The sequence below is a fragment of the Chiloscyllium plagiosum genome, chromosome 12 (genome assembly GCF_004010195.1).
Source record: "Chiloscyllium plagiosum isolate BGI_BamShark_2017 chromosome 12, ASM401019v2, whole genome shotgun sequence".
NCBI lineage: Eukaryota > Metazoa > Chordata > Chondrichthyes > Orectolobiformes > Hemiscylliidae > Chiloscyllium > Chiloscyllium plagiosum.
In genome coordinates, this window is record NC_057721.1 from 76,566,197 (window position 1) to 76,577,914 (window position 11,718).

Below are 11,718 nucleotides of genomic sequence, written 5' to 3' on the forward strand. Positions count from 1 at the left end.
TTTTAAAGGGAAAAAAAACCTACCCGGCTGCCCCTCTGGTCTTCGTCACTTCCCCCTGCTGCTCCCGCTCTTTCTGTAAAGAGAGAAAAAAACACCGCTGCCCGCTACCGGTAAGCAATTTTAAAACAAACTGTCTTACCTTAGCTGCTGCTCGCACTGAAAGTGGTGAGCCTGTGGAATTCACTGTCACAGGAAGTGGATGAGATCAAAACATGTAATTTTTTCAAGAAAGAGCTGGATGTAATTTTTAAGGGATCAACGGGTATGAGAACAAAGTGACTACATTTGTAGAAGCATCAACCATGATCATACTGAATGGCCATGAAGTGGAGGTGCTGGTGTTGGACTGGGGTGGACTAAGTCAGAAGTCACAAGACACCAGTATACAGTCCAACAGGTTTATTTGAAATCACAAACTTTCAGACTAATGCTCCTTCGTCAGATGAAGACTTCACCTGATGAAGGAGCAGCGCTCTGAAAGTTTATGATGTCAAATAAACCTGTTGGACTGTAACCTGGTATTGTGTGACTTCCGATATTGAATGGCAGAGCAGGCTTGAAGAACTGAATGGTTAAATGGCCCATTCTTATTTCCATTTACTCTGCTTCTATGTAGCATTAGCAGGGAGGAGACCCAAAGTGAATCACAAACATGAGCGTTGGCCAAATGGTCCAAATACCCTTTACTTCTGCTGTAGCCTTGGGATCTGTGTGACATGCCAATGATCAATGATCTCTTGTACGATGACAATGCTACTGTAACAGTCAGGCACTTACTTTTGTGTAGCCTTTTGTTATAACACTTCAGAATGAGTTTACTCTCTCTGCCATTGCCAATTTCAACATCCTGTAGAAATTGGACCTTGGGGATACAATTTTCCTCTTTGGATCATAGTTTGTCATTAATCATCAGGCATTCAGCTCCTCTGACATTTATATTCAGAAAACCTGAATCTCCAAATGTTCATATCTAACTAGAATATTTTTAGATGAAAATCAATGAATTCAACTCAAACTGTCAGCAAGCGTACAAATTGCATACTTTTGAAAAGGAGATATTGTTTAAAGGGAAGATATGCTAATGGATGCATAATTAAACAGCTCAATGGCTAATTTGATCAGTAATGGCAGATATTTCACCTCAGCTTGGAAGTTTGGAACTTGTGTGGCGCTGAAAATCACAACACGTTGGAGAAGTTTTCTACCTTGCATGCATCAGGACAGAAGTGCAAGAATATCAAATCTCTACCCTTTGAGATATGCTATTCTTCTGATTCACCCCTGATGAGTGCAAAATTAAAAAGCACTAACAACATAGAGTCATAGAGTCATAGAGATGTACAGCACGGCCCAACTCATCCACGCTGACCAGATATCCAAAACCAATCTAGTCTCATTTGCAAGCACTTGGCCCATATCCCTCTAAACCCTTCCTATTCATGTCCCCATCCAGATGCCTTTTAAATGTTGTCAGCCTCCATCACTTCCTCTGGCAGCTCAATCCTTACATGCACCATCCTCTGCGTGAAAAAGCTGCCCCTTAGGTCCCTTTTAAATCTTACCTCTCGCACCTCAAACCTATGCCCTCTTGTTCTGGACTCCTCCACTCTAGGGAAAGGACCTTGTCGATTTACCTAATCTGTGCCCCTCATGATTTTACAAACCTCTATAAGGTCACCCCTCAGCCTCCAACTCTCGAGGGAAAACAGCCCCAACCTATGCAGCCCATTCCTGTAGCTCAAACTCTCCAACCCTGGCAACACCCTTGTAAATCCTTTCTGAACCCTTTCAAGTTTTATGGCGTCATTCTGACAGGAGGGAGACCAGAATTGCACACAATGTTCCAAAAGTGACCTGTATAGCCGAAACACTGACCTCCCAACTCCTATACTCAATGCCCTGACCAATAAAGGAAAGCATACCAAACGCCTTCTTTATTTGTCTCTTTCTTCAACAATATTCCATCAGGAAAGCTTGCAAATGTAAATTCAGTTTGTCAAATAAATCTGAATAAATATCTGTTCTCAATCATGTTGGTTATATAAGTGCAGTATTGTTATAAAAATCCATCTGTTTCACTAATATTCCCGAGGGAAGGAAGTCTGCCGTCTCTACCCAGTTGCACTATGTGTGACTCCAGCCCACAAAAATGGGGTTCACCTTTGACTGCCCGCTGAAATACAACGTGCTTTTGTTGAAAAGCACTACAAAACTCACCACTTCTTCCTTTCTTCACCTTTCCCAAAGACAATTAGGAGCATACAATAAATGCCGACCTTGCCAGTAACACTCACATTTCATGAAAAACTGCACAAAAAGACACACACAGCCTGAATGATGTCTGATTCCTGCAATTTATGGCTATTATGTTGTTTCAGAATTATTGGTCAAAAGCAGACTTGAAGAAACCAGTATCTGCAGAATACTCACTGAAATGACCCAATACCACAAGAAAACTTTGAAACGACCGAGTTGAAGTTTTCAAAATGATAAAGTACATTGATGTAACCAAACTGTGCACAAGGGCTGAAATCCAGGTTTTATAGGTTTAAAATGAAAACATTGGATGTAAGAAGATTCTGTGTTTGCTCTGTCCTGAAGTCGTACAGAATTATATAGAAGGAAAGGAGGCCATTCAGTTCATTGAGGCTGTGCTAGCATTTTGGTCAAAATATTCAATTAGACCCACCTTCCCACTCTTTCCCATTGTCCCTTAATCCTTTCTCCTTTCAAGTAGTTAGCCAATTTCCTTTCAAAAGTTATAATCCAATCTGCTGTCACTGTCTTTTCAGGCTGTACATGCTGGATCATAACAAGATGTTGTGTCAAAATAGATGTTACTTCATATTATCCCCAATCCTTTTACCAATTTCCTTCAATTTGTTTCTGAACATTTTACCATTGATCATTTTAACTCTTATTCATTCAGTTCTTCACCTCTGTTTTCAGTGGAGGTCGCTCTCATGAGTGAGGATAGGGAAATAAGATGTACTTTGTATCAATACTTCTGCTTTTGGTCCAATTGTCACAGACCTGCCTCCAAGTCCAGAGATTCGTGCACTGATAAAGACAACCCTGCCCATGGAGGCAAGAACATAGTGCTGGATTATAGCATTGGATTATTGCTGTTGGTTCATGAGGGCTAGGTCTATCCTAGATTGAGATGAGGAGATTGAGGGGGAGCAACACAACGTAGAGCACCCATAACACAGAAAGCAGCTTTTCAATATATCTGAAACAAACCTTCATCATTTTCTCCTATCCTGAAGATAAATTTGACTGAATGGTCTATTTCTGTGCCATTTGGACAGTCTTTGAAATACCAGTGTGTGTTGCTAGCAAACGTTTGGATGGGCAAGTGAATCTATCGGTTGACCTGGAATCTAACTTCCCCCCCCCCCATTACTCCCCAATACCAACTGAGACCTGATAGCTCAGGTTGAAAAAATTCTCAAAGACAGGCAGTGTCTTTAGAATAAGTGAATCATGACACACGTCTTATTCCATCGCACATTCTCAAGAGGTTTATTTTGATGTGTGTCAACATATTTTCCGTTGAGTTAAATTATCTAAATTAAGTGAATTATTCAAAATTGGAACGTCATTAATGGGCCTGAGTCGTGACTGAGTTGGATAAAGGAATAAAAGTGGTATTTAAATTTTCAGGATATCAAAGAAAGCTTTTATCACTTTCTGCTGCAACACCCTCCTTTATCTTAGTTTTATACAGTGACAGTATAATTTTGTTCTGTGATTGAAGTGTAACAGATTCAGATTCAAGAAGGCTTACTGTGGTTTTGGCATCACGAAGGCTTGTAATTATATTTTTTAAGCTGGTCTATCTGTGGCACGCATAAATTACAACACCTTGGACATATGTAATGTTCCAAAGCACTTTATCGCTCAAGATGCCAAGCCATATAAGTTAATGTTAGGACAGCTGACCAGAAGCTTGGGTCAAACAGAAAATCTTTAAGGAGTGTCATTATGGAAGAAATGAATGTTGAAAGTTGTGTGGAGAGATTTATGAATAGAATTCTGGTGATGCTTACTATTCAGACATTAGACATGCTATCCACATGGGGACCACACTTTTTACTAGTAGAATATATTAACCGTGTGGGGAACACACAAAGCACCGCTGCAACATGGTATTCATATGGACAACAGATTTTGCACTAGTGGAACAGGCTATCCACTTGGGGAATACACTTAACACCAACAATCAATCATTGTCCAATGGATTTGTTTCATGGTTGAACACTTTACCCAAAATGATAATTGGTACTCATTCACAGAAAAGCAGGGGGGGCAGACCTTGAAACAATTCTTGCATGTGTGACATTTTGCATGCGTGATTGGCATTTCCTAATATGCTTAATTGAAATGCGTGGAGGGAATTTAAAGTCACGTCTTAACAATCGCATAGACTTGCTGGGCCAAATGGCCTGTCCTTGGCTGTGAAATGCTGAGACAGATAGATTTCTAATCAGGAAGAGAATCAAGCGTTTTGGGGAAAAGGTGGGAAAGTGGTGTTGAAGATTGTCAGATTAGCCATAATCTCATTAAATGGCAGAGAAAGCTTGATGGGCTGAATGGCCTGCTTCTGTTCCTACTTCTTACAATCCAATAGGACACAATTGAACAAAATATTTTCTTTCAAAGTGCTTCTCTGGAAATGAGGCAACAATGAGGAAATGAGGTCCTATAGCACAACCGGCAAAATCCTTAGGCAATCCTACACGATACCACACTGGATGGTAACATAGTATTCAGCTCATTTTTTTTCATTACTTAAAGTTTTCATTGATTTATGTCCCTTTTGTCCTTCAGAGTTTGTGACCAAAAGAGGGTTGCATTTAATATTATGTTCCTGGGTCTTGTCTTTTCAGATCTAATCAGCTAAAGGCAGCATCAGCAAGGGTGTGTGACAAATCTGTTACTTAAACAAAGTTATGTTGTCCTTGGTTTGTTTTTCAGAGAAGCCGTAAGAAGTGCAGACTTTGAAAAGTCTGAATTGACCGGTTTTAGGGCCAGTTTGATTGTAGCTAACAGATACTGCCTCAAGGTTTGGAAAAAAATCAATTGTACAATGAAAGGGGAGTGGCCAGTTCTCCCAGTGCTGCTTTCCACTGGTTTGGTTTGATTTTAGCAATAGTGTTGCAAAAGCTGCCAGACCTAAGAGAAACAGATCCATGCTGGTACTCCTCTCTGATTTCGCTCCTGTAAGACCCTGTGTTTGATTTTTCCTTTTGTGCCCAGGTGTGTTTATGGGGATTGTTGCAAGTATTTAGAACGGCATCATTAATTTGGGATAATCTGTTGGGTTTTTGGATAGGTTAAGTTATTCTGTATTCTCTTCTCTTTTGTTTGTGTTTCATTTGGTAATCTTGTAAACAGATTCTGTTTTGTTTAAAACTAAGTGGTTTTCACCAGCTGTATCCCTCCTGGAATATCCACACTACACCTGCTGAAAACAATGAGCAACGTTAGGGTATGGGCTACCTTCTTGAATTGTTTTGAGGGGTCTGGCCTGGTCCATAACAGGTGCAGCAATTAGAAATGAGAATGAATGAGAGACAAGAATTAGTTCGAGATTTGGAATGCCCTATCCATCAGGACAGTGAGAGTACCTGGACCAAATGGAATGTAGCAGTTCAAAGAGGCAGTGCACCATAATCTTCTCAAGGCCAGTTAATGGTGGGTGACAAATTCTGACTTAGCCAGTGAAGTCCCAAATGAATAGAAAAACTTGTTTGGAGGAATGCAGAGAATCCGAAGGGTTGTGGAACTGGTGGAGTTTACAGAGATTGAAAGGGATTAGGCAATTGAGTCTTTTTTAAAAAGTTTTTTTTAAAATTGACTGCATGGACTATTTTACAGGATCTTGGGGCCAGAGTACCTGGGTTTACGTCATTGATCCGGGGTCTGTCAAAACATCTCTGAACAGGTCCACTAAAAAAATCTATAAATTTGAAGTTCAAATCCCAGCAGAGACAGAAATTTCAAATGATATGAAGTCCATCACTAATAAAACATCTAAAACCTACAATTCTGAGGCCCAGAGAGGATGAGTCACCAATGGCTATATATGTCATAGATTGGCAGGACTCTTATGAAAATAAGAAGAGAGATGATCCAATCCTGAAAGACATCCTGATAATATAAATTGTACATTCAGTGACCTTCAGCGAAGTGTGAGAGAACATACACAGTGAGGAATCAAGAAAAGAAAGAAGACATGAGGAGAATAATTAGATAGAAATGGACAGAGAGGATTCAGAAAGAGAAGATAGGCAGATAATGGATTGAGAAAGAAAAGAATGTTACAAAGAGTAAGAATGGAGAGAGCAAAAAGAATAAAAGAGAGGATGGAGTGAGAGAGAAAAAAAAGGAAAGAGAGAGAGAACCACACACTGTGACAATATTCTCCCTCCATCTCCTAACTCCTCTGTATATCAGATGTTTAAACTCCTGGACTAAGAATGGTACAGAATTAGTTCATGGTCAGGATTCTTAAAGGAATTCCTGGTTTGGAAATGTATTCCATCTTGTTTCTTTCTCCTCGCAGGTCTCTCGGTACCTCGATATGATTTGTTGACTTGCCTTGACTGAGCTAACACTGTAATTCTGTCCCTAATTCATTATTATTTAACTCTTGAGTGTTAAATCCATCACTCATTTGATCATAAGCCCTGGAGGACAAAGAGACATAAATTGACTGAAACTCCCCGCAGTGGGAATCAATGAGTAGGATACTATGTTGCCATCTGTGTGGGACCAGGTAGGACAGACTGCAATCTCAGCTGAATGTGTGGGCTGAGTCCAACAGCCAGGGCTAATGTGGTTTCAGGTCCAGGCCAACTGGTTAAAACAAAATCTTGCATTCAATCTTCGAATACAAGGGTAGGCATTCAAACTCTTACAATTAGTTTGAGACTTTTATCATTTAAAGAGAACTATGAACGCATTGTGATTAATTGATAATAAATGTCCACACAAGTTCATGTTTTTATTTTAAAAAGTCTGCATATTTAAAAATTAATCAAAGTTTCAATTGTACATTTTACTTCCCTTCCGGGATAATATTACAAGAATCTTGAAATTGCATTCACACCTTAAAGAGCAGCCCAAAGGTATACCATAGTCCCCAATGAGTCAATTTTATTTCTCCTCATTGCTCCATCTGTTCTCTGAGGTATAGAATTTCATGGGGATCCTTCCATTTGCCTTTGAGTAAGCAATCCTCCAACTTTCTTAAACAACCTCCTGACTGTGGTTTCTTCATTTCAAACATTGTTCTGACTGCCTTGTTTAATATCTTCCTTAAACATGTGAAAAGCAATCCACCCAGTTCCGAAAGGCTCTCGCCATTCCCATAACTTCTATACAGCTGCTTCTTGCCTACTTGAGTCTCAACTCCTACACACACGCACTCACAGGCATACGCATTCACACACACACGCATACATACATACACAGACACACACGCACACGCGCATGCATACACACATACACAAACACAGAGGCATAAATATGCACACAGATACAAACACACACATGCACATACACACATAGAGACACATTCGCACACACACAGACCATCTTTATCAAAATGGAACAATATAACAGAGGTATAAGCTTTACCATTACTTTCAACACATCTCTTTGAGTCTATAACTCACATGAATAATTTATACTGCTAATGATGCTTATAACCCTTTTCCCAAAATTTCTGTCCCTATCAAAGGACTTCCTGTCAACAAACTTTCCCAAACCTTTTCTTCCAAGAGCTACATGCATAATGTAAATCTTTCAGTGCAACAAGAGGAGATTCATTGTCTCTATGAAATTCATTGTCCATATGTTCCTTTTGTCCACTCTAACCTAACTGAACAGGCCTCTTGGCTCAGAGGTAGGGACACTACCACTGTGCCTTTTAAATGTAATAAACCTGGGCGTTATCAAATGTCATTTATATTAGAAATTTTTGTTCTCAAGAGCTTGCCGCCATGTATCTGCAGATAACAATTTAACTTCTAAAACGAAAAATTATATTCTGAACAATGAGAGTGGTGAACTAGATTTTCTCAATAATCAAACCCCGAGGTGTTCAGTTCTCATGATGCTACAGAGGCATTCTTCATTAAAAAACATCCAATGCTTGATTGAGTGACAGGTGGGGGGGGGATGCCCATTGAGAGTTAAATCCCTTCCCTGAGTACCAACCCACTCTCTCCACAATACCCATTTCACATCCCAAACTCTGAGTCCCTCCTTGATCTGAGACCTTTGGTGGCTGTGGATCTGGCAATAAGCTCTACCTTCCCTTGTAGTGCTACTGTGCAGAGACAGCTGCTGTCCTCTGATTGGCCAGCAGCTCTCCCTGGGTACGAATTTCTCTGCCCAGCTCATGAATCCCAAGGGAATGAGTGATGTTGTCCTGTCAAGCGACTGAGTGGCAGTTCTCCCACAAAGAGGAGATTACTGGCAAGTTGCTGACTCTCCAGCTAGCAGCCAAGACCCTGTCAACGGGATTCTGCCCTGTATTTCAGGGTGATGGCTTTTCATTATCACCCATCCCTTTGTTGTGACTCAAAATGCCATATCACCACGGAAAACTTATCAAAGTATTTGTTAATTGTTAATTAATGAAGAAAAGGACAGTGCCAATTATATATCATATGGAGTGTAGCTCTTAACCTAAGAGTTTATAAGAGCAGGAGTAGGCTATTTCATCCCTTACTTAAAGCTGATCCCAGCATTTCATGAGATCCAGGCTGATCTTTTACTTCAACGCTTCTGCCACATCACTTTAGAATTTTTCAGATCAACCTGCTCATAGATGTTATATCCTGGCTTAGAGATATGGACACTACCACTGTGCCAGAAGACCCCACATCATATCCTTCCAGTCTTCAAACAAGAGGAAAACTGTTGATAATGATGGGAGACACAGTGTTGCATGAGAGTCAGGTTTCTCAGTGATGGGAGAGAGCTAATTGTACCTCATTCTTATCCCTTTCCAGTTCCACCGCACATAACACTGCTGAAGAATGAGACTGCAACAGAGAATGGCCATGTGGTCATCACCTGTGACGCAGATGGAGATCCTACACCATCCATCTCTTGGAGTAGGTTTGACAATAGAAGCAGTTTTCCAGATGAAGAGAAGGTAAGAATCGTGCTGTTGGTTTATGAGATTGAAGGGACTTATCAGTTTCCGTTTGCTTCAGTTTTATCATCCGAAAATTTTGAGTTGCCTGAGCCGAGGATCGAAAACGCAAAGTTGAACTGCTGGACCAACCCCAGCAGAGCTTGGGTGTCTACCTAGGGGCACCAGCTTGGGCACATTCTACATGCAGATTCCTAGAATCCCTACAGTGTGGAAACAGGCCCTTCGGCCCAACAAGTCCACTTCAACCCTCTGCAGAGTAACTCACCCAGATCCATTCCCTGAACCTATTATCCTACATTTACCTCTAACCTACACATTCCTGAATACTATGGGCAATTTAGCATGTCTAATCTACCTAACCTGCACATCTTTGGTTTGTGGGAGGAAACCGGAGCACCCGGAAGAAATGTGCAAACTCCACATAGACAGTCACCTGAGGCTGGAATCGAACCCAGCTCCCTGGCGCTGTGAGGCAGTAGTGCTAACCACTGAGCCACCGTGCCACCCCAAGTTGGGCAGATTGCCTGCCAAACAGTCCCTGAAGCTGATTTGACACACATTTCTGCTGTTTTGGAAGGCTCCTCAGCCAAGTTAATGCTAAGTAATAAGTTCAGCTGTATCAATGACCACCTTGCCTTATTGAAAGGGTCTACAAGGCAATCTTCCTCTGACTTAGTTTTGCTGGTACAGCATTAGACTACACAGTGTTGTTGTTAACTTTTGGGATGTTTGAGGGAGTGACATTGCCTATTCAGAATAGGAGGTTAGAGCACTTTTATTTCCTCTCATATTATCACACACTTCTAGAGCAGGTTGGACTTGAACCCAGGTCTCCTGGGTCAGGGGTAGGTACTCTTTCCCTGTGCCACAAGAGGGCCCTGAGGTAGGTTAGAGGTCTTGGTTGCTAATGAGAAGCCTGTTACAGGATGGGGAAGACCATCATTGTAGACCCTGACTTGGGCTGTAGCAGGAAATGGATCTGAGGCCCGGACAGGGGTGAGGGGAAGCAGTGCACACACAGAAGAGAAGGGCGAAAGCTCTCAATCAAAGACCCATACCCACCAAAGGTATTCAAGGGGCAGCTCTTCCACCCCCACCTCAGCCGTTATCTGTGGTTCACCAAGGAGGTGTCACTCAATTGTTGGATGAAATATACATGGAAAGTTTTTCATGGTGGATGTCTGGAATGCGTTGCCAGTGGATGTGGTAGGGGCGGGAATGATAGCGTAATTTAAGATGTATCTAGACAGTTACATGAATGGGCAGGGAACAGAGGGATATAGATCCATAGAGAATAGACAGCAGATTTAGATAGAGGATCTGGATTGGTGAGGGCTTGGAGGGCCAAAGGGCTGTAATGTTCTTTGTTTTTTGTTCTTTGAAAGGTTATCATAGAACATAGAACATAGAACAATACAGCACAGAACAGGCCCTTCGGCCCACGATGTTGTGCCGAACTTCTAACCTAGATTAAGTACCCATCCATGTACCTATCCAAATGCCGCTTAAAGGTCGCCAATGATTCCGACTCTACCACTCCCACGGGCAGCGCATTCCATGCCCCCACCACTCTCTGGGTAAAGAACCCACCCCTGACATCTCCCCTATACCTTCCACCCTTCACCTTAAATTTATGTCCCCTTGTAACACTCTGTTGTACCCGGGGAAAAAGTTTCTGACTGTCTACTCTATCTATTCCCCTGATCATCTTATAAACCTCTATCAAGTCACCCCTCATCCTTCACCGTTCCAACGAGAAAAGGCCGAGAACTCTCAACCTATCCTCGTACGACTTCCACTCCATTCCAGGCAACATCCTGGTAAATCTTCTCTGCACCCTCTCCAAAGCTTCCACATCTTTCCTAAAGTGAGGCGACCAGAACTGCACACAGTACTCCAACTGTGGCCTAACCAAAGTCCTGTACAGCTGCAACATCACTTCACGACTCTTGAATTCAATCCCTCTGCTAATGAACGATAATACTCCATAGGCCTTCTTACAAACTCTATCCACCTGAGTGGCAACCTCCAAAGATCTATGTACATAGACCCCAAGATCCCTCTGTTCCTCCACCTGACTAAGAACCCTACCATTAACCCTGTATTCCGCATACTTATTTGTTCTTCCAAAATGGACAACCTCACACTTGGCAGGGTTGAACTCCATCTGCCACTCCTCAGCCCAGCTCTGCATCATATCTAAGTCCCTCTGCAGCCGACAACAGCCCTCCTCACTGTCCACAACTCCACCTATCTTCGTATCATCTGCAAATTTACTGACCCACCCTTCGACTCCCTCATCTAAATCATTAATAAAAATTACAAACAGCAGAGGACCCAGAACTGATCCCTGCGGAACTCCACTTGTAACTGGGCTCCAGGCTGAATATTTACCATCTACCACCACTCTCTGCCTTCGACCGGTTAGCCACTTTTCTATCCAATTGGCCAAATTTCCCTCTATCCCATGCCTCCTAACTTTCCGCATAAGCCTACCATGGGGAACCTTATCAAATGCCTGACTAAAATCCATGTACACT

The 11,718-nt window shown here is 41.8% G+C and overlaps 1 protein-coding gene across 3 annotated transcripts in view; it reads left to right on the forward strand.

Annotated features, from left to right (window-relative positions):
• The window catches only part of LOC122555418 (neural cell adhesion molecule 2-like), a 1,561,904-nt gene that overhangs the window by 1,168,305 nt on the left and 381,881 nt on the right, over positions 1 to 11,718 (forward strand). For all 3 annotated transcript variants that reach the window (XM_043701408.1, XM_043701406.1, XM_043701407.1), the window contains one exon: positions 9,030 to 9,175. In XM_043701408.1, coding sequence (XP_043557343.1) covers positions 9,030 to 9,175 — 146 coding nt within the window. The remainder of the gene's footprint in view (positions 1 to 9,029; positions 9,176 to 11,718) is intronic.